This window comes from Salmo trutta, chromosome 13 (assembly GCF_901001165.1).
Source record: "Salmo trutta chromosome 13, fSalTru1.1, whole genome shotgun sequence".
In the NCBI taxonomy this organism is placed as follows: Eukaryota; Metazoa; Chordata; class Actinopteri; order Salmoniformes; family Salmonidae; genus Salmo; species Salmo trutta.
Window position 1 is genome coordinate 34,444,485 of NC_042969.1, and position 24,591 is coordinate 34,469,075.

At 43.5% G+C, this 24,591-nt stretch overlaps 2 protein-coding genes across 6 annotated transcripts; both read right to left on the minus strand.

Moving 5' to 3' along the window:
• Nucleotides 1-291: 291 nt before the first annotated feature.
• Nucleotides 292-12,492, minus strand: LOC115205688 (heat shock 70 kDa protein 4). 5 transcript variants are annotated; one of them, XM_029771931.1, is made up of 20 exons: nt 12,417-12,492; nt 12,170-12,310; nt 11,497-11,554; nt 10,954-11,094; nt 10,543-10,665; nt 10,271-10,370; nt 10,007-10,140; nt 9,520-9,764; nt 8,948-9,033; nt 8,630-8,781; nt 8,242-8,348; nt 7,992-8,125; nt 7,473-7,672; nt 7,099-7,200; nt 6,711-6,866; nt 6,368-6,493; nt 5,843-5,950; nt 4,026-4,145; nt 3,118-3,279; nt 292-1,263 (listed from the first exon to the last, which is right to left on the minus strand). In XM_029771931.1, exons 2-20 carry the CDS (start codon nt 12,274-12,276, stop codon nt 1,054-1,056), a joined length of 2,571 nt encoding a protein of 856 aa, XP_029627791.1. In that variant the 5' UTR covers nt 12,277-12,310; nt 12,417-12,492; the 3' UTR covers nt 292-1,053. The 5 variants fall into 5 exon arrangements, with proteins under 5 accessions (XP_029627791.1, XP_029627794.1, XP_029627792.1 ...); XM_029771934.1 differs by having other exon boundaries at nt 7,099-7,188; nt 8,957-9,033; nt 12,170-12,481; XM_029771932.1 differs by having other exon boundaries at nt 8,957-9,033; nt 12,170-12,481.
• A 988-nt stretch (nt 12,493-13,480) lies between these two features.
• LOC115205689 (cytochrome b-c1 complex subunit 8) lies at nt 13,481-17,209 on the minus strand. The gene is made up of 3 exons (XM_029771935.1): nt 17,098-17,209; nt 14,854-15,025; nt 13,481-13,663 (listed from the first exon to the last, which is right to left on the minus strand). Exons 2-3 carry the CDS (start codon nt 15,005-15,007, stop codon nt 13,569-13,571), a joined length of 249 nt encoding a protein of 82 aa, XP_029627795.1. The 5' UTR covers nt 15,008-15,025; nt 17,098-17,209; the 3' UTR covers nt 13,481-13,568.
• Nucleotides 17,210-24,591: the final 7,382 nt, after the last annotated feature.

Sequence of the window (24,591 nt, forward strand, 5' to 3'; positions counted from 1 at the left end):
AACGCTGTATGTTGATTAGGATGAATAGGTCTTCTTGACGTGTGTAATAGTACATTTGCTTATAATTAAAGTAATGTATTATCCTGAATAACTGCAGTTCAGTTATTTGACAGATGAGATTCATTTTTCATTGGTGACATTTAAGAAATTAGGGGGGAAAAAAATACAAACGTCTCTAGATAGCCATACAGTCATAATATAGCCCAGATGGCGATATTGAGTCGTTTCAGTCAAAACCTGTGAGAATGAAACTGCATTCTTCTATAATGTTGAAATAAGGGCCTCGTGAAGTGGTTTTCAATAACTTTATTAAACTTAAATTGTGACAATGACCCGGAACAGTTATAGAGAGCACACAACAGAAATAAATACCATGATACAGCGCTCATCGTCAAACAGGCTTATTGCAGTTGGTTCTTTCAATTTTATTTCAGCCACAAAAAAAAACACAAAAAAAACAACGGACATGCTATTGGCTGCAGAAATACACCATCATCATCATCATCATCAGTACTGGGGTCAATGTGCCGAAATTACAGTATGCTGCCTGCATTGACAGGTGGAGTGAATGGCAACATCATGGCACCTATTCCCTATATAGTACGCTATTTTTGATCAGGGCCATATGGGGTCTCTGGCCAATAGTAGTGCACTATATAGTGAATAGGAAGTAGTGCACTATGTAGTGAATAGGATGCCATTTGAGACACAAGCAAAGAGATTACACTTCACTAGTAGCTCTGGTACATTTGGGCAGCGTCTCAATCCTGCCTTTGCCTCCTTCCCTTGCTGCCTAGGTCCTTCCTGATCGCAACAGATCTGACAAGATAGATAAGACATGAGCAATGTGCTACAGTACTGTAGTTAATATATCCAGCATGCCTTTTGGTAGACCATGCAGGTAGAGTTGTTTTTTTGCTTTAGTTGAACTCATCTATCCAGTCCTATCAGATCTGAAAGGGGAAGGCGACAAGGAAACATGGAAGGAGACTACTCTCAGATGAAGACATAGCCCCTGGTAGAGGAGACACTGGTTGCTGCCTGTCCGTCTGCTTAGTCAAGGTCCATGTCAGGTCTAGGGTTGGTGGATTCGGTGGAGGGGGGGTTGCCTGTGCTGTCTGCGGTCCCCTTCTCAGTGCCCTCTGCTGGGGCTTTCTCCTGGCCGTTGACTGGTCCATTCTGCTCCCCTGCCTTGTCGTCCTTAGGCAGCTCCACCTTGGGCTTGGGCTTGGTCACGATGGGGTTGCAGGTGGAGTATAGCTCCTATTGAGGGGAAAGAGTGAATGTTATGAATAACTTTACAAGCATATCACGGGATCATGTGTAAGTAATGTTGAGTTGGACAAGCAGAAGGCTGGCATGCATTATTACAATAGTAGAATGATATTCATGACTAAAATGCAATATATTCACAGTACATCTTGGTTGCAAGCAATGTTCCCTCTAATCTGCGCATGTGCCCGCCCGCGCACTTCCTACAGGAATGCCGTGCAGAAGAAATACCATGCAGGGCAGAGACGCAAGAGATTGAACTTCACCGAGTTCGCACTATACATCTCAACGTGTTTTCTGTGATCTAATCAACGTTGCATCAGCCCCTTTTCAATGCAACAAACCAAAACAAATCTAACTCTGCAACATTTAGTCTGTGATTTTGTTGTAGGCAGAGTGCAACAGAGTAGAATTCTATTGACTGGGATAGCTCTTTCAATCACCGGAGAAAAGCGGTCTGTTGATAGTCTTTGATATTTAGCGAGTTATTAGCCCAGTTATAGATAAGTATAGGTCAGCAGTGTGGAGTTACGGCATCCTACAAGAGAACAAAACGTGTAGGCTACATTTCAAGCTGGTCTTTGAAAAGCCAGTCAGGTAAAAAAAACGTAAGTCTTAATTAAAGGGGCAGTGTTGTATTTTGAGAAAGGCTTGAAAATGCAAATAATCCAATAGGCTGAGGGGTAGCCTATATTGTCTAATTATCTGTTATGGTAATAATAATTACTTTTATTTCGTAAAGTGTTTTTTTGCATCACACAACACAATGCAATTTACAGTCACCTATTTGGCCCATGTTGTTACAGACCAAGTAAAACAAAAAATGAATTAATGTCAAGCCCTTCATGAGGTAAAAACGTTTTTAAAAAAGTCTCATGCAATGTGGGCCTACATTGAACACCACAAATAGGCTACATCATAGAAATCAATAGCTATTTCCAAGTTAAAATGTTATGGGATTTGCTCCATTGGTTTTGTTGGCAGACCTACATTATACTCAGATAGTAGCCAATAAGCTATTGTGGCTGTCTAAACTGTAAGGGTACAGCCTCAGTGTTCACTGTAAACGTGCGCCGGAAGTTACACAAAATTATCACAACATTCAAGGTTTCCGCTCACAAGACCTAAAATTTGCTCAGTGCCCCAATTTTGTTGTTGTTGAGGGAACATCGGTTGGAAGGTTGGGTAACACTTTACGAGAAGGTTCTCTACATAAGGACTTCATAACACATGAATGTTGAATTCATAAGCAGTAACGGCAAATTGTTATTTTTGTTAGAATATCGTCAAACATCATTACAGCAGACTAACAGTTACTACTGTAGCTATTCTAACCTTGGTTTTATCCTGTATCTCTCTGACAGTATTAGCAGCAGAGTAGTTAGTTAGCAGTACTGTAGTTAGCAGCAGAGTAGTTAGTTAGAGGTACTGTAGTCAGTTAGTAGCACTCTAGTTAACAGTACTGTAGTCAGTAGTAGAGTAGTTAGTTAGCAGTACTGTAGTCAGTAGTAGAGTAGTTAGTTAGCAGTACTGTAGTTAGTGAGCAGTAAAGTAGTTAGTTAACAGTACTGTAGTCAGTAGTAGAGTAGTTAGTTAGCAGTAAAGTAGTTAGTTAACAGTACTGTAGTCAGTAGTAGAGTAGTTAGTGAGCAGTACTTGTAGTTAGTGAGCAGTACTTGTAGTTAGTGAGCAGTACTTGTAGTTAGTGAGCAGTACTTGTAGTTAGTGAGCAGTACTGTAGTCAGTAGTAGAGTAGTTAGTTAGCAGTACTGTAGTCAGTAGTAGAGTAGTTCATTAGCAGTACTGTAGTTAGTGAGCAGTGAGCAGTACTGTAGTGAGTCTCACCTTAGTCTTGTCCTGTATCTCTCTGACTCTAACAGCAGGCTCCACAGTCAAGCTCAGTTTACTTTGCTGGTTCATCTTGCTGTTCATCCAGATCATAGCATCATTCACCATCTTATCCACCTTGTTGATATCTTCCTGGTCCAGATGGTCATACTGCTCCTCCTGGGGCATGGAAAGACAAGCCAAGAAACCGTCTAACATACCAGACACATTTGGTCACTCCTGAAATACAACAACTTCTGATATCGGCCTCCTCAAACCCCAAGATGTAGTCTTTTGTAACAAAGTGCAATAACGTATATTACAGTTCTGAAATGGAACTACTAACTGCATATACGGCTTGTGATATCTGCAAATGGTTTACAATTGATGTGAATATTTTAACTTGCTACATTGGAATATGAAGATATCTGTAGGAAGTAACAATAGGATATGGTTGGTGAACTGGACTGCATTTTAACAGAACTAGTCTCGTGTATTCTCATTGTCTTACGTCAGATAGCGCGTCGATTCCGCCTACACTGAGGGACGTGTAGGAGTGACGCCATCTGACAATGGTGTATTCTAGCATTAACGACTGTACTATACTACATTTCTACTACTAATAGTATTCCTAAGATTTCTCAGTCGTACCTGCTCCTCCTGGGGTACGCAAAGAATAAAGGCGTAATTCATTGTAGCAGTGTGTAATAATAACAATAATGTAGGTTACATCCATTTAGTAGCATAATACAATACACATTTGGTCATTTCTGAAATGCAACCATTTCTCAACTTGTGATATTTGATATGGCTTAGAATGATTGTTGTAGTTCTGTGGAGCCTACTGAGCATTATGATCCAAATGTATCAGGTTACTTCTAGACCTCTGGGGCAGTGGCACCTTGGCTGTATAAGGGCAGCGGTACCTTGGTTTTATAAGCTTCAACGATCTTCATGTACATCTGGATCTGTTTCCCCATGTCATCGAAGGCTCTGGGTCTTTCCTCAGACTCCATGTACCTCTCCTGGATAGGCTGGCCCAGTTTCTGGAGACAGCAGACAACACTTATGTCAGACACATTGGCTAATCTGACCCATTTAAACTGTGTTGAACTAGACTGAGGAGGAACCTAGGTATTTTCAGAGAGCGTCAGCAACACAGAAATCAAACTCATTTTTCAAAAACTTTGGTGATGCTACTTTCATCTGACTTTGTCGAAATGTAACAGAAATGTGCAGAACACACAATTGACTTGACAGAACTTTAACTCACAATGACAAAAAATAAAATACAATTTTAAGTGAGAAGTAAGCATTGGTCTGAAGCCAAAAAAGAAAGGAAAGTCTAATGAGCACCACAATGCCTACTCCACCCATGCTCTACCAAGGTTTTCCAGCATACAGCTTTGACCTACTAGAGTATCCATGTTGGTCTATTGAACTTCAAACAATGTGTATGCAGGTTTCTTAGCATTCAAACCTTCTCAAACAGACGAGGTAAACTTTAGCTAGCTAGCTAATATATATATATATATATATATATATATATATATATATATATATATATATATATATATATATATATATATATATATATATATATATATATATATAGTGATTGTTTAACCTCAGCTTGAACACCACCACATAGCTAGTTATCTATAGTAGCCTAGTTTTGTCCTCAGCTACTTTTCATGTCTGGCAGCCTGTTGCAGGCAGCAGCTGTGTTGTTGCCGAGCAACAGAGTTAGATCGACCCAGTTCGATTGAATTCTGAGATTTCGCCTAAAAATATGTTAGCATTGTCAGAAATGCTACAAAAAAAGACAGTACATCTTTGGCTCTTAATGGACGGAAATATGCACGTGAGAGATACATTTTGTAATAAAAACTGTTGCACCAACAAACTAAGTCAATCTGACATGTTTTAAGTCAAAATGGTCACTTTATGGAAGCTATGGTCTCGTTTTAAACCGACGTCTAGAATTTGAGCTAGGTAGGTGCAAAAAATACTTTCAAAACTCAATTGCTAACGACCCTGTTAAAAATCCGGTATGTGGTTTTCTGTAACGGCAGGATGGCTCATGACGAGAGGCGGAGAGTGTGTTGTGAACCTCCAATCAAGTTTATTTCTCAATTTTCATCGACATTGGTGTCATATTGGCTTAGATATGGTAGGGAGATAAGCTTCAACCAATTGAATCAATTTATAAAGCCTTTTTTACATCAGCTGATTTCAGAAAGTGCTTATACAGAAACCCAACTTAAAAACCCAAACAGCAAGCAATGCAGATGTAGAAGCACGGTGTCTAAGAAAAACTCCCTAGAAAAGGTAGGAACCTAGGAAGAAACCTTGAGAGGAACCAGGCTCTGAAGCCAGTCCTCTTCTGGCTGTGCTGGGTGGAGATTATGAGAGTACATGGCCATTAAGGCCAGATTGTTCTTCAAGATGTTCAAACGTTCATAGATGACCAGCAGGGTGAAATAATAATCAGTGGTTGTAGAGGGTGCAAAAGGTCAGCACCTCAGGAGTAAATGTCAGTTGGCTTTTCATAGCCGAGCATTCAGAGGTCAAGACAGCAACTGCTGTAGAGAGAGACAGCAGGTGCGGTACAGCGAGAGACGAAAACAGCAACGCATACCGGTGTGACAATAATGATAAACGGAAAGCATTACCTCAGACTGGGCTTAATCAGGGTCTTGGAAACTGGCCCATAGTAACAGTGTGAAACACTAAGCTTTACCTTCAGCTCAGCCAGTTTGTCAATGTACTGTTGTTTAGGTTGGTCCTCTCCATCTTCATACAGCCAGTTCTCTGTGTCCTCCAGTTGAAATGACAGGATATCTCGATCCTACAACACAGTCATTAACATACAGTTAAGGACAGGGTATCCCATCCTACAACACAGTCATTAACATACAGTTAAGGACAGGGTACCCCATCCTACAACACAGTCATTAACATACAGTTAAGGACAGGGTATCCCATCCTACAACAATCAAAGTCAACATACTGTTAACATATTACAGAGAACACAATTCTAATATACAGTTTTATAAAAAGTCCTTAATATATTGGTTGTTAAAGGGATACTTTAGGATTTTGGCAATGAGCCATTTATCTACTTCCATGAGTTCATCGGACTCTGGGGAAGTATTTAGAGCTTCATTGTTGAAATCCCAAAGTATCCCTTTAACAAACACATTTGTGTTTCACGGGCAGCCAATTACAGACAGTTGGAAGTACCACAGAAAGCCATAGTACTCACAGCTTCACTGACAAATTTCTCCAGCCTGCCGTGTAGTTTGTCCCTCATGTCGTACACATACTCCTCCACGTAATTCTTAGCGTCGTTTCTCTCCTTCTCCAGCTTGTCCTGCATGATCATTTTACCCTGTGGAAACAGACAAATCAACCACTTCAAGTTACCACAGAACACTCTTTAAGCACTACTCAAAACAGAGAGAGAAACATGAAAAAGACAAGTATATAGAAACAGCCTGATGAACACAATATAGAATGACATAACAGACAGAGATAAAGATACAGAGAGGATAGCAGTAAGGAGAAACACAACAATCCATAGATGTCAGATTTTTTTTTTTTATTACCTCATTTTCTACAAAGAGGTTGAGCATGTCGATGGCCAGCTCCCACTGAGGGCTATTCTCGATGGGAAGCTCCAAGACTTTTGTCTTGACTTTGGGCTTCTTGGCCTGGGGAGGCTGGTCAGACTTCTTCTCTGTCTTACTCTCCTCTGGGGAGGTCTGGGGAGAGATGAGAGGGAAACAGCATCACTCCTGAGTGTTTTTCAGCCTGCTCCGAGATGGGTTTGTTCCGTCTGGTCAGCTGGTCATTGGCAAGACAACACAAACTGATCTGGGACCAGGCAACTTGTTTTTGTCTAAATCTCTACAAACTGCAGTGCTCCACTACCATAAACGTCATGATCATAGATGTCAAATGTGTCAGAACATAAAACAGAATATTCTATATTACCTCCATCTCCTCATTCTCCGGCGGCGTCTTCTTCTCCTCTTCTGTCTCTTTCTGTCCATCTCCTTGGGCCTTTGTCTCATCCTGGTCAGTCTGCATGTTGCCCTGCAGAGAGGGCAGTTCACTTCATTACATCACATCTCTGGACAATGATAGGACAGACAGACTTCCAGGTAGCAGTGTCATCACAATATAGCAGTGTACCTAAGTGAAGCTCCTCTTCCTCAGGTGGTATGGTTTAATAGAGCATTTGTAGGCCTATCTTTCAATGATGTACAAAGTTAACTGTCTGTGTACTGAATACTGAATAAGACACTTCGGTAAAAAAAAGAAAAACCCTATATTCAATTTGAAAGAATATGATTGTTAATAACCACCTCCTCTTTCTCTTCCTCCTTCTCCGGTGTTGCCTGCTGTTCTGTGTCCATGGGCTCCTCTCCTTCCTCGGTCTTCTGGACCTCCACCAGCGAGGCTGAGGAGACACTGAAGATGCCGTGGATGTTGACCCTCACCTTCACCTTGACCTTGGAGCTCTCCCCAGACGCCTGGGGAACCACCTTCTGGATCACAAACTGACCTATAGGAAAGGACACAGGAAATAAGGTGGTAATGGCACACAGTTGGTACATTTCACAGGAAAAACTGATGACAAACTGGCCTATACTTTATTGTCCATAGGGGGAAACTTACATTACAGACACATGGCAAAAACGGTTATACATTTATTTTTACAAAATCAATTGGCAAGTCAATGATAAGTTTCATATTGCAAACTGTAGTCCACAAGCCTTTTTGAAAAGATACTGCTGCTAGGATGCATGACTGTCTATGTTTCTATAGAAGATACTGTTGGCAGACAGAAACGGTTCATTGTGGAGTCAACGCCGTGTCCATACCTATGGTGGGATCGGGGTACGGCAGCTCTCTGGGGGTGTTGTAGTAGGCTTCCAGAGAGAAAGGCTCCCTCCGGTAGAAAGTCAACACTTTGGAGAAGGGTGCAGCATGGTTCTTTGGGAATACCTCGCAATCGCTACAATGAACAACACGCGTAACAATCTAGTTAGCACTAAAATAATGACGCTATCACACAAAAATCTATCTACAAATCGAGGTGATAATAAACAAAACATATGCATTGTAGTTTACCTCAAGCCTTCCTCTGCAGCAGAGTTCCATTTCAGAGAGATTGGGTAAGCAACTGCGTCTGTGATGGAGAACTCACGCACTTTGAATGCAGGGGACAGGATTGCACACTGAGGAGGCAGACAGGAGATATTCTTAGCAGGGAGGCAAATCCTAATTCCATTACCTTATCACCAGAAATCAACAATGAATTAGGTCCTACTGGTAAGAATTACATCTACAAACGTTGGAATCATGAACATTACTACTCCAATATTGACATATAATAGTAAAAGAAGCGTTTGGACGCTAACTTTAGTTTTCTTATCTAATTTGCTGTGCAAGCAAATCCTGGATGTCCAAAGGGTATTTTAAGGTCAGGAGGGGGGGAAACAGAGAGAGATCATCAGACCTGCAGGGCACATCCTCTGGCCACTGCCTCATCAGCATTCAGGGTGGTGCTCAGCTCCTTCCCAAAGAATTTGCTGATCCTCTCTTTGACAGATGGGATACGCGAGGCCCCGCCCACTATTTCCACCGCATAGATGTCCTCCTTCTTAAGCTCTGATTTGGACAGGAACCGGGAAGGAAGGCACCAATTAGACCTGACAATCACTGACATAACTCAATGCTATAAAGACAATACTCAATGCCTACACTGATAATGCTCAATGTTATATACAAAGATAAATTCTGTACTAAGATTCAAGCAAGCTATATGCAAACCTACGATACTCACTGGCTTGCTCCATCAGGTTGTGCAGTGGTGCCTCCACTCTGGCCAGAACGTCAGCACACATCTCCTCAAATTGACCCCTAGAGAAAATTCAGATGCAGACGTAGGACCTTAATTTGATCACCATGTTGTTGCAGGAAACTTGTTTATAGTGCATTCAAGGTTTTCAAAAAGGCTCCTAAAAAGTTTGTAATATCCACTTAAAAATGTCAGACTTGATTTTCCCTAACTAAAAATATATCAACCCCGACAAAAAATATCCATTAATTATAATGTTGTTGCAAGATTATTTTTGTGCTGTAAGAAACTGGTCAAATTAAATCCTACATATGTATGCATCATCAATATGCACATTTATGTGATAAAGCCATTAGATTTCAAGGCCCACAATGCGTTCTAAGGTGTCACTAAACTTACAATATAACTGTCATTTGGTAATTGCATCAAAGACAAAAATAATGACTCAAATCTAGTACTGTAGATCATGTAAGACTTACCTGTTGAACACGTCAAGGAGGTGCTCAATTGACATTACAACAATTTCATAGACTCACAAAACACTTTACCTGTTGAGTTTTCCGGACACATCAATGTCGTTCATAAAGCACTCGATGTTGAGGGGCAGGTCTGAGGAGTTAGCGCTCATCAGTTTCTTGAGTTTCTCACACTCCTGGTAGAGCCTGACCAGAGCCCTGGGCTTGGTCTTCACGTCCAGTTTGTACTTCTTCCCAAACTCCTCACAGAAGTGTCTCACCAGCATCTCGTCAAAGTCCTTCCCACCCAGCTCCGGGTCGCAGGCCGTCGCAAGGATCTGAGGGAGAAAGAAAATGGTATTAAAAAAATATGAATATGAGCAAAAATGAATGAGGGCCGGGAGTTTTTCCTGAGCCCATGTGACCTGACCAGAACAACTCTGGGCCCTATAGCACTTGTTTTGTTTAATAGCCAAGAGGTTATTGAAGTTGTCTGTAACTCCTTTGTGGACATTTCAGTAAAAACGGTTATTTTGTTGAATTAGCATGACCCCCATAGCCTCCTGATTAAGACACCCACCTTCAGCTTGCCTTTGTTGAAGGCACAGACAGAGGTCTGGTATCCAGAGTGTCCAATGTCTACAAACACCACAATCCTGGGCTTTTCCTCTGGAGCAGGGAGGTCCTGCTTGTAGATCCCATACGCCAACGCCACTGGAAGGAAGACACGTATAATCATGATTTATTATGAAACAGCAAATCGCCTTAATAGCAAATAATAAGGTGTGGGTGAGTTAAATAGCTACAGTAACTCTGTTAGGGGTTAACACAGCTCTCTCTATACCTGCAGTTGTCTCATTCATGAGCCTCAGGCAGTTGAGTCCAGCGATCTGCGCTGCGTCCACCACTGATCTCCTCTCGGCATCCGTGTAGTAGCAGGGGACCTGGGGAGGATGATACAGGCTGTCATTAGCCAGCAGGCCTAGAAACTCAATTCCAAAATGTTTTTCATATCTGGTCTTTAATCTAACTGTCCAAACTCAGTTTTACATATGACCAAATTCCTGGTCCTTCTAGTAAAGTGTAGCGCCCAGTGCACAGCAGATTGATACTCACAGAGACAACGCAGTCAGCCACGGGTTTCTTCAGTGCATGCTCAGCTGTCTCTTTCATCTTGGTCAGAAGCATAGCAGTGACCTGCTCAATGCTGAACACCTTCTCCTCCTCCATGTACATCACCTAAAGGACACACAGACACCAGTTGTCATTGTAAATGATTGCAGGGTTTACACATGTAGAGTATAATACAGAATAAACACATGAAAGTATTTTCCAGCAAAGACAGATGGATAGACAACACATACATACACACACACACACACACACACACACACACACACACACACACAAGACAAGGATGATGAGTAATCTAACAGTCACTTAAAGTGACCCATCTCTCCATCAGGCCTATTCATATATTTCCCACCCTTTCAGCCAGATCTAATCTTTACTGTTATCTCTCTTTACCTTGATGCCAGTGGTGCCCGAAGGCATCTGTGCCAGGTCGTAAACCAGGCTGGATTTCAAACTCTGGATATACGGATCAGAAAACGCCCGGCCATGAAATCTCTTGAACCCTTGGACTGTGTTCTTGCAGTTTGTGACGACCTGATATGAGATTAGCAGGGAAAGAACATGATGCATTATGCTAAATAAATAATTATCTCACATTAAAAAAGTAATTTAATGATTTGCAACCTAATTGGGAAGGAGCAATTATAAATTATGGAATAGTTGAAAACTTATCAAATACTTTATATATAAAAAAATAAAAACGGCCAAAATTGACCCCATGGTTTTATTTAGAGTCCTTTGAGGGTATGAATGCATAAATAGCTTCTCTTCTGTTTTTAATAGTTCCATCTGGTAATTAAATATTGGGCTGGATATGAAATCCCTATTTCTATGCATAATCACTAAACCATAGAACTTGCTAGAAGAGTCATACCCTCAATGTGTCACTAGTGAAATAAATTAATCAAGTAGAGGTCGCCCTCTATCAAAACATACCTGGCTTTTTGCAGCTGCACCAATAGATCGATTCCGTGGTCCAAACGACACGCATGCTCTGAAAGAATGACAGCGGAATAAACATCAGTAAAATGCTTGTCTGTTTTCTCAGGGCTCGCCTTGATAAGATAACAGCGCTAGTTAGGATAACACAGGAGCATTAAATAGCCGATCTAAATGTATTTTATTAGCTGGCTAATAATACAAGTCAGAATACACATGATTTCTATGAACAAGTCCACTGATGTCGAGAGATTGCAGGCCTCCAAGTAGCATCCATGCGCTCATTCATACTTTATAGAAAAATTAACCCCTTGAAATAGGGGACAACAATTAACCCCCATTGTCTTCGAAAACACTCAAGATGTTAGGAATAAAAATTAAGGCTTCAAAAGTCAAATGACGTAACGTTTAATTAGTAAAATAGCTAACAGAGTCCAACGATTGCTAGTTTTTAACAAGTCATTGGGGGTGATCGGTGTAGCTAGCAACGTGCTGTTGTAACCCTTGATGTTAGCTAGCGAGGCTAATGTTAGCGCTTCTCCCCGTCTGTCAAGGCCACAAAATGTGTTCTCATCCCTCTTAGTTTCTCAATCACTTTAGAAGCAAACCGGTTGAAAATTACAATTCACAACAAGCAGGATAACTCACACAAATATAAAATGTCACTTACGGTGTACACCGATCGCTGTATTCATTGGCTACAGTTTCTATTCCTCCGGCTCGGGCTACCGCAACATAGCAGTTCAGGAAGCCGACGTCGAATCCTACCACAGACATCTTCGCGAAATGTTACTCAACAAAACAGATAATACTATGGAAAAGCACAATGTAGTCTTACGGTTAACTCCTAAATATGACAGACCAGAGCGCAAACTGAATGTATCAATGTACGTTCTGGTTTAATTCATTATCCCCACCCTAGTTCCATGAAGATGCAACTGCGTGCGCTACTCGCCGGCAAATCGTTGATGCCTTCAAACAAGCTCACCTCAACATGGAGTTCAGTGTGAAAGTCCCATGAGCATGATGACATATGTCTCGAAAACCAGACCCACAGGCGGACAACTAGACAATAATGGGAGGCAACGCGGATGTCTAGAGAGACTGGAAAAGGAACAGCATGTTCATGCTATCTGGATTCATTCTATGGACCGTTCTGGATCATATGTGACACATTTTTCCAAGGTACAAAATGTATTGAATTAAAATATTTTTTTATAATAAATGTTATGGTAAATTTAACTCAAGAAATACTCAAAATATTCATCCTCGTATTTTTTTTTTAACTAGGCAGTTAACAGAACATTCTTATTGACAATGACGACTTATCGGGGAACAGTGCCTTGTTTAGGGGCAGAACGACAGATTTTTACCTCGTCAGCTTGGGGATTCGATCCAGCAACCTTTCGGTCACTGGCCCAACGCAGGCAACCTGCTGTCTAGAACTACAATGGCATTAAACTTGTGTTTCATCCTTGATATTAATGCTCTTGTAACAGTTTTGCTTTCCGTCCTTTTCCTCGCCCCTACCTGGGCTCGAACCAGGGACCCACACAGCAACAACTGCCTCCCACGAAGCATCGTTCCACAAAAGCCGCGGCCCTTGAAGAGCAAGGGGAACAACTACTTCACGGTCTCAGAGCGAGTGCCGTCACCGATTGAAACGCTATTAGCCGCACCCCGCTAACTAACTAGCCATTTCACATCGGTTACACTCGTAGACTTTATGTAAATGTACCCTGATATTGACCACACCACTGCTTGTGACAGTATACTTCAGTATTTTATATAGACCCGTTAGCCATGTTGAGCAGTAGCCTCATTGCTGTGTAATATTGTGATATTTCTCTAACTTTACACTGTGACAAATGACTGGTCATTCATTTACACCTCTTCGTAGTGACCTATCTGGCAAAAAGACAGCAAACCATTCATCCCAGATATTCAGGTGAGGTGGTATCAAACAGGAAAAAAATAACACTTTTCTGATAAATATTATCTTTATTGATGAAACATACAGTGAAGGTTTAAAACGGGAAAAAAAACAGAAAGTTGCAAGATGGAAGGTTTCACTTTTCATTCTCGTAGTCGGCAGCAACCTTCCTCTTTCCTTCCGAGTGGACATGGTTGCCCCAGGTGTATGTCAGGTACATGCAGATCATAGCTGGAAAAGAAGAACAGGAGAAGACCGGTTAGCGACTGAAAACAGGGATGTGGCTTGGGAGGCATACACAAAGATATAAGAAGCAATGCATGTTTAGTTAGGCCATTTAAACATCCCAAGAGTCAGGGATTTTAGACATGGGCAGACAGAAATTGTAAGGGGAGGTCTTTACAGTGTGCCTCAGAGCACCAGTCTCGTAGGCTAAGTCGCAATCGACATGGCTTTCGGAAGCATAACAGTCTAAAAGCTCCTACACAGCTATCCAACTACAGCGAACTGACTACACATTGGGAAGATTCTTTCAGCCGACTACCTGCTAGCAGCATCTGAAGAGTCTGAAGCTATATCCATTAAATCAGTAGAATGGTTCCGATTGGAGAGCGGCGCAGTGATCTAAGGAGTTACTACAGACACTGGTTCGATCCAGGGCTGTATCACAACTGGTCGTGATCGGGAGTCCCATAGGGCGGCGTACAATTGGTCCAGCATCGTCCAGATTAGAGGGTTTGGCCGGGGTAGGCCTTAATTGTAAATAACTTGTTCTTAACTGACTTGCCAAATTAAATGTATAAAATAAAAAATAAATCACTGAACAAGCAAGTATTAAATCCAGTTTAGATACCTACCCCCTGACCAAATCAAAACCTAATATGAATGTTTATGTTTTGTTCTGGTTTTGCAGGCACGTTTCCTCTACTTCCTGTCTGAGGCAGCATGTTGCCCATATTGTGAGGTTGATTAAGACAAACAGGTGTGAAACAGACCGTTGTGCGGGAAAAGTGAGAATAGGACATGAAATCAATATTTCGATTTGGGGAGGGAGTAACATTAAACTGAATTTAATAGTTTCTTGTTCACTGCTCGGCGACGCAAACGGTGATTCTCCAACCTGAACCATTCTACCAATTATGGATATAGCTTCAGACGCTGCTAGCAGGTAGTCATTGGACCATGGCTTATCTCGCACGCTGTCACTATGGAATGCCCCTAGACCTCATCTTATTAAATAGTTAAATCAGTGGTCCAATTTGGGTTACATGAGGCCATATTTATCAAGACTAGAACAGATCTGAAAATGGAGGGGGGGGGGGGGGATTTACTCCAGAATTTGGATGGAGATGTTTGATAACATGGGAATATCCTGCCTGGTTCTACCCAGAAAGCAACGTCTAAACTCTGGGAGTACTTACGTGGAGCAACTTTGAAGACGGACGATGTGAATCGTCTCCAGACATTGGGGATTCCTTTAGAGAAGTAGCTGGGGAAAGCCCTCTGCTCGAAGGGGGACAGACTGTAGGTGATCACATGCCTGATCTTGGCCAAATCTCCAAAGTGGCGACCCATGGTGTCTAGAGCGACGATCTGAAATTACCAGGAAAGAGTATCGATGAGGAAAAAGGTGCAGTAGTTTAGATTGTGCAACGCAGTCGTCACACAACTAGCATTAATGACATTGCTTTAATGTGCATCTTGCCTGACGACAAACTGAATTCCTCAGCTGCTCTATGTTCAGCACATACTTCAGTCTGAGACTGCCATTGTTTGTGGTGGTGGTCAAAATGAGGAGTTTTACAAGACAAAGTCATAAGCAATTGTACCAATCAGAGTATCAAAGCCAACTATTAATTTTCTAAACGTGGCTTCACCCACAGGTGTTCTGGCCCAATCCATCGGTTTTGGGGACCAATCAGAACGGTTAGAATGCATTTACGTTCTAGAAAGCATCAGGGAGGTACTCAGATCCAGACTCATTGCGGAGAAGAACTTCCATGGGCGTGGCGTAGCGTTTAGCCCGGAGCAAGGAGTTTTGGTAGCCAGGCAAATGTGCATCTCCTCTTAAGAAGTGGCAAACATGACAGTCAGCCAGTCTTCCACAACAGTAGTCAGAATATATTATTCTGACCCTACGCTTGCTTACAGCTGCACTGGGGTCAGACAGGCTTCCTGTTTAGATGAAGCATTTCACTACACTCGCATTAACATCTGCTAACCATGTGTATGTGACCAATAACATGTGATTAACACAGCGGAGCCGGCGCGAGATATGGCTCAAAATATACATCAATCCAGATTGAACAACTGCTAGTTTCTGGAAAACTGCCCTTTTCATCCTCATGCGAGGTAGCAGAAGCCACAGCAGCCATTTTGTAATGGCAGTGTCAACAAAGGAGCCAATCAGCTCCTTTGTTGTTCAATGTGAATTGCCATTCCCTAACTTCTGCTGTAGCTACTGCTAGCTAGCATGAGGACAAGAACAGCAGTCGTTCATTCCTCTGTAACAATTGGGATTATGGGACAATTCTGAGTACAATGCAATTTCTCATCCCTGGATTGAGGTACACTACATGACCACAAGTATGTGGACACCTGCTTGTCAAACATCTCATTCCAAAATCATGGGCATTAATATGGAGTTGGTCCCCCCTTTGCTGCTATAAAAGCCTCCACTCTTCTGGGAAGGCTTTCCACTAGATGTTGGAACATCGCTGCAGGGACTTGCATTCAGCCACAAGTACTAGTGAGGTCGGGCACTGATGTTGGGCGATTAGGCCTGGCTCGAAGTCGACATTCCAATTCATCCCAAAGGTGTTTGATGGGGTTGAGCACTCGACGGTCCTCTTCTGTGAGTTTGTGTGGACTATCACTTTGCATCTGAGCCATTGCTGCTCCTAGACGTTTCCACTTCACAATACCACCACATATAGTTGACCGGGGAAGCTCTAGCAGGGCAGAAATTTGACAGACTGACTTGTTGGAAAGGTGGCATCCTATGACGGTGCCACATTGAAAGTCACTGAGCTCTTCAGTAAGGCCATTCTACTGCCAATGTTGGTCTATGGAGATTGAATGGTGGTGCGTTCGATTTTATACACCGGTCAGCAACGGGTGTGACTGAAATAGCCAAATCCACTAATTTGAAGGGGTGTCCACAAACTATGTACAAAAGTGTTTTCCGAGCCATATCTAGTGCCGGCTCAGCAGCGTCTTAATCTATACAGGAAGTCTGTCCGATCCCAGTAAAAATTAAATGTCAATAGACTGGAAAAGAAATGTTTCAACTTGATACCTTTATTTCCAAACGCGTTAGCCAAGTAAGTTATCAACACCAAACATTCGATGACATCTGTCACTTAGTCACCGATTGATATTAGGACAGGTAAACTCGTGTCTGAGAGATAATATAAAATATGAAAACGGTCAAATTTAGCTAGACTGAAAATGAGATTTGTACAAGAGTGAGGGCAGGCAGCTAGCCAGCACAAGTAGCTAACTTGAAGACCTTGCTTGACATTCACGCCACGATTTAGAAGGTGTGTAATGGCACAAGACAAAAATTTCGTAAAATCCCAAGAACAAACACTGATATGACACTTATACAAGTGATTAACATTGTGAAGTGAATCACAAAATCTTGAACTTTCAGTATCTCTTACCGTACTGCTTCTCAAGACGCGGATGAATTGCTGTGGTCTCGGTCCTAGATCGCTGAGCTATAATAAGAAGCTCTGGATTGGTTCAATGTCGAGCAGAAGTTGCTTTACGTGACTTCCGTTCTTTTTCTTCTTCTGTGATATATTGGCGGTACACAAACAAACGTTAAAGGTGCATGCCGCCACCTACTGTGCTGGAGTGTGTGGTCAATCACGGTTTACAACATGTCTAAATCCTCCTACCTAACTCAGTACTTCTGAGAAAATCAAAAAAGAGCCCTACTAACTTCTAATAGAGCCTTCCCCATCCCCCAAATCCCGTCCAAACCCCCCGACCCCGTCCAACCTCAATGACCCTACACTACAATCTATCCCTCTCTTCAACATGCTTACAACAATATAACAACACATGCTCCAACGTTTCATCGACCATGCACTCTAGACACAAACCATTCACATGCTTGCCAACTAGATGCAATGACGAGTTCAATGTTTGCTGTCTGCTATACTTCCTACCTTCAAACAGTATGTTAAAGTTCCAACTAGTATGGACAAGACCATTGGCCTTCTCTACACCAATATGAATGATGCCTACTGCTCGACTGCTCTGCCTCCGCTAGGACAGTCTGACCACAACCTCATCCAGCTGCTACCAGAATACAGCCCACTGGTCCAGAGGCAACGCGTCACTGAGACAGTGATTCAGGAATGGACACTCGAAGCTGGAGAGGCACTGCAGAGTTGCTTTGAACGTACAGATTGGAATCTATTTATAGACGATTGGGAGGAGGATCTGAATAGTATTTCTGAATGTATAACAGATTATTTTAACTGCTGTACTGACAATGTGGTGCCAAGCAAAACGGTGAAATGCAAATAATAAGCCATGGGTCACAAAATAAATCAAGGAGGCACTGAACAGGAAGAAGAAGTCTTTTGAAACTGTGAATAGGGATGAGTTGAGAGTGGTACAGAAGGAGATTTAAAGGGCTGATCAGGAAAGGCAAACATGAATACAAACTGAAGCTAGAACTCAAGCTGCAAATGAATAACATGAAGGATGTCTGGGACGGTATGAAGAAGATAACAGGCTACAGCACCAGGGGACACCAAGCCCAGGAAGAGTAACTGCTGCAAATACAAAATACAAAACCACAGAGTGATGAAGAAAGGGACAGAGCCACAGAGTTTAACCATTAAAAAAAAACCAGATTCGATAAGTATGATTTCTCAGCAGAGCATGAGCAGATAGAGGAGGTGCTGGACTCTGATCTGGGAAGCACTGAGCCCATGAGCATCTCAGAGGAACAAGTAGTGAAGCAACTGAAGAAGCTCAGTCACAGTAAGTCAGCCTGATGTGGTTAAAGCCAGAGTACTCGAGGTATGTGCTAATCAACTGGCTGTCATACTGCAGTATATTTTCAACCTGTCCCTAATACTATCAGATATTTATATTAAATGGAAAACATCCTGCATAGTGTCCATCTCAAAGAAAGCAGGAGGGACTGCAATGGCTTTGACCTCACAAGTCATGAAAACCTCTGAGCGGGTTTCAATACCCTTATTAAGAGTTGAGGTGGCAGCCTCTCTGGATCTTTTGCTACTTGCCTACCGCCCAAAAAGTGGTGTTGACGATGCTCTGCTCTACTTCCTCCACAGAGGATATGAGCACCAGGAGTGGCACGGTTGTGTGGTGAGTACAATGTTCTTCGACTTCTCCAGTGCTTTCATTGCCATACAACCCCACCTGCTGGCCCGGAAAGTTCAAGGACATTCACGTAAATCCACACACTATCAAATGGATTGTGAACTACCTGACCAATAGACTACAGTTGGTAAGACTGAACCAGGCAGTATCAAATCGGATTTGTACGAATACAGGAGCACCGCACGGGACGGTACTGTCACCTTTTCTGTTTAACCTTTACACAAATTACGTCATACACAACAATTAACTGAGCCACTTACAGAAATTCTCTGATGACTCTGCTATAGTCTGCTGTGTGATGAGAGGAGACTCTCGAAAAATCAGCTGTGTGATGAGAGGAGACTCTGCTATAGTCTGCTGTGTGATGAGGAGACTCTGCTATAGTCAGCTGTGTGATGAGAGGAGACTCTGCTATAGTCTGCTGTGTGATGAGGAGACTCTGCTATAGTCAGCTGTGTGATGAGGAGACTCTGCTATAGTCAGCTGTGTGATGAGGAGACTCTGCTATAGTCAGCTGTGTGATGAGAGGAGACTCTGCTATAGTCAGCTGTGTGATGAGAGGAGACTCTGCTATAGTCAGCTGTGTGATGAGGAGACTCTGCTATAGTCAGCTGTGTGATGAGGATACTCTGCTATAGTCAGCTGTGTGATGAGAGGAGACTCTGCTATAGTCTGCTGTGTGATGAGAGGAGACTCTGCTATAGTCTGCTGTGTGATGAGGAGACTCTGCTATAGTCAGCTGTGTGATGAGGAGACTCTGCTATAGTCAGCTGTGTGATGAGGATACTCTGCTATAGTTAGCTGTGTGATGAGAGGAGACTCTGCTATAGTCAGCTGTGTGATGAGGAGACTCTGCTATAGTCTGCTGTGTGATGAGGAGACTCTGCTATAGTCAGCTGTGTGATGAGGAGACTCTGCTATAGTCAGCTGTGTGATGAGGAGACTCTGCTATAGTCAGCTGTGTGATGAGAGGAGACTCTGCTATAGTCAGCTGTGTGATGAGAGGAGACTCTGCTATAGTCAGCTGTGTGATGAGGAGACTCTGCTATAGTCTGCTGTGTGATGAGAGGAGACTCTGCTATAGTCTGCTGTGTGATGAGGAGACTCTGCTATAGTCAGCTGTGTGATGAGAAGAGACTCTGCTATAGTCAGCTGTGTGATGAGAGGAGACTCTGCTATAGTCAGCTGTGTGATGAGGAGACTCTGCTATAGTCAGCTGTGTGATGAGGAGACTCTGCTATAGTCTGCTGTGTGATGAGAGGAGACTCTGCTATAGTCAGCTGTGTGATGAGGAGACTCTGCTATAGTCTGCTGTGTGATGAGGAGACTCTGCTATAGTCTGCTGTGTGATGAGAGGAGACTCTGCTATAGTCTGCTGTGTGATGAGGAGACTATGCTATAGTCAGCTGTGTGATGAGAGGAGACTCTGCTATAGTCAGCTGTGTGATGAGGAGACTCTGCTATAGTCAGCTGTGTGATGAGGATACTCTGCTATAGTCAGCTGTGTGATGAGAGGAGACTGCTATAGTCTGCTGTGTGATGAGAGGAGACTCTGCTATAGTCAGCTGTGTGATGAGGAGACTCTGCTATAGTCAGCTGTGTGATGAGGAGACTCTGCTATAGTCAGCTGTGTGATGAGAGGAGACTCTGCTATAGTCTGCTGTGTGATGAGGATACTCTGCTATAGTCAGCTGTGTGATGAGGAGACTCTGCTATAGTCAGCTGTGTGATGAGAGGAGACTCTGCTATAGTCAGCTGTGTGATGAGGAGACTCTGCTATAGTCAGCTGTGTGATGAGGAGACTCTGCTATAGTCAGCTGTGTGATGAGGAGACTCTGCTATAGTCTGCTGTGTGATGAGAGGAGACTCTGCTATAGTCTGCTGTGTGATGAGAGGAGACTCTGCTATAGTCAGCTGTGTGATGAGGAGACTCTGCTATAGTCTGCTGTGTGATGAGGAGACTCTGCTATAGTCAGCTGTGTGATGAGAGGAGACTCTGCTATAGTCAGCTGTGTGATGAGAGGAGACTCTGCTATAGTCTGCTGTGTGATGAGAGGAGACTCTGCTATAGTCTGCTGTGTGATGAGGAGACTCTGCTATAGTCTGCTGTGTGATGAGAGGAGACTCTGCTATAGTCTGCTGTGTGATGAGAGGAGACTCTGCTATAGTCAGCTGTGTGATGAGGAGACTCTGCTATAGTCTGCTGTGTGATGAGGAGACTCTGCTATAGTCAGCTGTGTAATGAGAGGAGACTCTGCTATAGTCAGCTGTGTGATGAGAGGAGACTCTGCTATAGTCAGCTGTGTGATGAGGAGACTCTGCTATAGTCAGCTGTGTGATGAGGAGACTCTGCTATCGTCAGCTGTGTGATGAGAGGAGACTCTGATATAGTCAGCTGTGTGATGAGGATACTCTGCTATAGTCAGCTGTGTGATGAGGAGACTCTGCTATAGTCAGCTGTGTGATGAGGAGACTCTGCTATAGTCAGCTGTGTGATGAGAGGAGACTCTGCTATAGTCTGCTGTGTGATGAGGAGACTCTGCTATAGTCAGCTGTGTGATGAGAGGAGACTCTGCTATAGTCAGCTGTGTGATGAGGAGACTCTGCTATAGTCTGCTGTGTGATGAGAGGAGACTCTGCTATAGTCAGCTGTGTGATGAGGAGACTCTGCTATAGACTGCTGTGTGATGAGAGGAGACTCTGCTATAGTCAGCTGTGTGATGAGGAGACTCTGCTATAGTCAGCTGTGTGATGAGAGGAGACTCTGCTATAGTCAGCTGTGTGATGAGAGGAGACTCTGCTATAGTCAGCTGTGTGATGAGGAGACTCTGCTATAGTCAGCTGTGTGATGAGGAGACTCTGCTATAGTCTGCTGTGTGATGAGAGGAGACTCTGCTATAGTCAGCTGTGTGATGAGGAGACTCTGCTATAGTCTGCTGTGTGATGAGGAGACTCTGCTATAGTCTGCTGTGTGATGAGAGGAGACTCTGCTATAGTCTGCTGTGTGATGAGGAGACTATGCTATAGTCAGCTGTGTGATGAGAGGAGACTCTGCTATAGTCAGCTGTGTGATGAGGATACTCTGCTATAGTCAGCTGTGTGATGAGAGGAGACTGCTATAGTCTGCTGTGTGATGAGAGGAGACTCTGCTATAGTCAGCTGTGTGATGAGGAGACTCTGCTATAGTCAGCTGTGTGATGAGGAGACTCTGCTATAGTCAGCTGTGTGATGAGAGGAGACTCTGCTATAGTCTGCTGTGTGATGAGGATACTCTGCTATAGTCAGCTGTGTGATGAGGAGACTCTGCTATAGTCAGCTGTGTGATGAGGAGACTCTGCTATAGTCAGCTGTGTGATGAGGAGACTCTGCTATAGTCAGCTGTGTGATGAGGAGACTCTGCTATAGTCTGCTGTGTGATGAGAGGAGACTCTGCTATAGTCTGCTGTGTGATGAGAGGAGACTCTGCTATAGTCAGCTGTGTGATGAGGAGACTCTGCTATAGTCTGCTGTGTGATGAGGAGACTCTGCTATAGTCAGCTGTGTGATGAGAGGAGACTCTGCTATAGTCAGCTGTGTGATGAGAGGAGACTCTGCTATAGTCTGCTGTGTGATGAGAGGAGACTCTGCTATAGTCTGCTGTGTGATGAGGAGACTCTGCTATAGTCTGCTGTGTGATGAGAGGAGACTCTGCTATAGTCTGCTGTGTGATGAGAGGAGACTCTGCTATAGTCAGCTGTGTGATGAGGAGACTCTGCTATAGTCTGCTGTGTGATGAGGAGACTCTGCTATAGTCAGCTGTGTAATGAGAGGAGACTCTGCTATAGTCAGCTGTGTGATGAGAGGAGACTCTGCTATAGTCAGCTGTGTGATGAGGAGACTCTGCTATAGTCAGCTGTGTGATGAGGAGACTCTGCTATCGTCAGCTGTGTGATGAGAGGAGACTCTGCTATAGTCAGCTGTGTGATGAGAGGAGACTCTGCTATAGTCAGCTGTATGATGAGGAGACTCTGCTATAGTCAGCTGTGTGATGAGGAGACTCTGCTATAGTCAGCTGTGTGATGAGGATACTCTGCTATAGTCAGCTGTGTTATGAGGAGACTCTGCTATAGTCAGCTGTGTGATGAGGAGACTCTGCTATAGTCAGCTGTGTGATGAGAGGAGACTCTGCTATAGTCTGCTGTGTGATGAGGAGACTCTGCTATAGTCAGCTGTGTGATGAGAGGAGACTCTGCTATAGTCAGCTGTGTGATGAGGAGAATCTGCTATAGTCAGCTGTGTGATGAGGATACTCTGCTATAGTCAGCTGTGTGATGAGGAGACTCTGCTATAGTCAGCTGTGTGATGAGGAGACTCTGCTATAGTCAGCTGTGTGATGAGAGGAGACTCTGCTATAGTCTGCTGTGTGATGAGGAGACTCTGCTATAGTCAGCTGTGTGATGAGAGGAGACTCTGCTATAGTCAGCTGTGTGATGAGGAGACTCTGCTATAGTCTGCTGTGTGATGAGAGGAGACTCTGCTATAGTCAGCTGTGTGATGAGGAGACTCTGCTATAGACTGCTGTGTGATGAGAGGAGACTCTGCTATAGTCAGCTGTGTGATGAGGAGACTCTGCTATAGTCAGCTGTGTGATGAGAGGAGACTCTGCTATAGTCAGCTGTGTGATGAGAGGAGACTCTGCTATAGTCAGCTGTGTGATGAGGAGACTCTGCTATAGTCAGCTGTGTGATGAGGAGACTCTGCTATAGTCTGCTGTGTGATGAGAGGAGACTCTGCTATAGTCAGCTGTGTGATGAGGAGACTCTGCTATAGTCTGCTGTGTGATGAGGAGACTCTGCTATAGTCTGCTGTGTGATGAGAGGAGACTCTGCTATAGTCTGCTGTGTGATGAGGAGACTATGCTATAGTCAGCTGTGTGATGAGAGGAGACTCTGCTATAGTCAGCTGTGTGATGAGGAGACTCTGCTATAGTCAGCTGTGTGATGAGGATACTCTGCTATAGTCAGCTGTGTGATGAGAGGAGACTGCTATAGTCTGCTGTGTGATGAGAGGAGACTCTGCTATAGTCAGCTGTGTGATGAGGAGACTCTGCTATAGTCAGCTGTGTGATGAGGAGACTCTGCTATAGTCAGCTGTGTGATGAGAGGAGACTCTGCTATAGTCTGCTGTGTGATGAGGATACTCTGCTATAGTCAGCTGTGTGATGAGGAGACTCTGCTATAGTCAGCTGTGTGATGAGAGGAGACTCTGCTATAGTCAGCTGTGTGATGAGGAGACTCTGCTATAGTCAGCTGTGTGATGAGGAGACTCTGCTATAGTCAGCTGTGTGATGAGGAGACTCTGCTATAGTCTGCTGTGTGATGAGAGGAGACTCTGCTATAGTCTGCTGTGTGATGAGAGGAGACTCTGCTATAGTCAGCTGTGTGATGAGGAGACTCTGCTATAGTCTGCTGTGTGATGAGGAGACTCTGCTATAGTCAGCTGTGTGATGAGAGGAGACTCTGCTATAGTCAGCTGTGTGATGAGAGGAGACTCTGCTATAGTCTGCTGTGTGATGAGAGGAGACTCTGCTATAGTCTGCTGTGTGATGAGGAGACTCTGCTATAGTCTGCTGTGTGATGAGAGGAGACTCTGCTATAGTCTGCTGTGTGATGAGAGGAGACTCTGCTATAGTCAGCTGTGTGATGAGGAGACTCTGCTATAGTCTGCTGTGTGATGAGGAGACTCTGCTATAGTCAGCTGTGTAATGAGAGGAGACTCTGCTATAGTCAGCTGTGTGATGAGAGGAGACT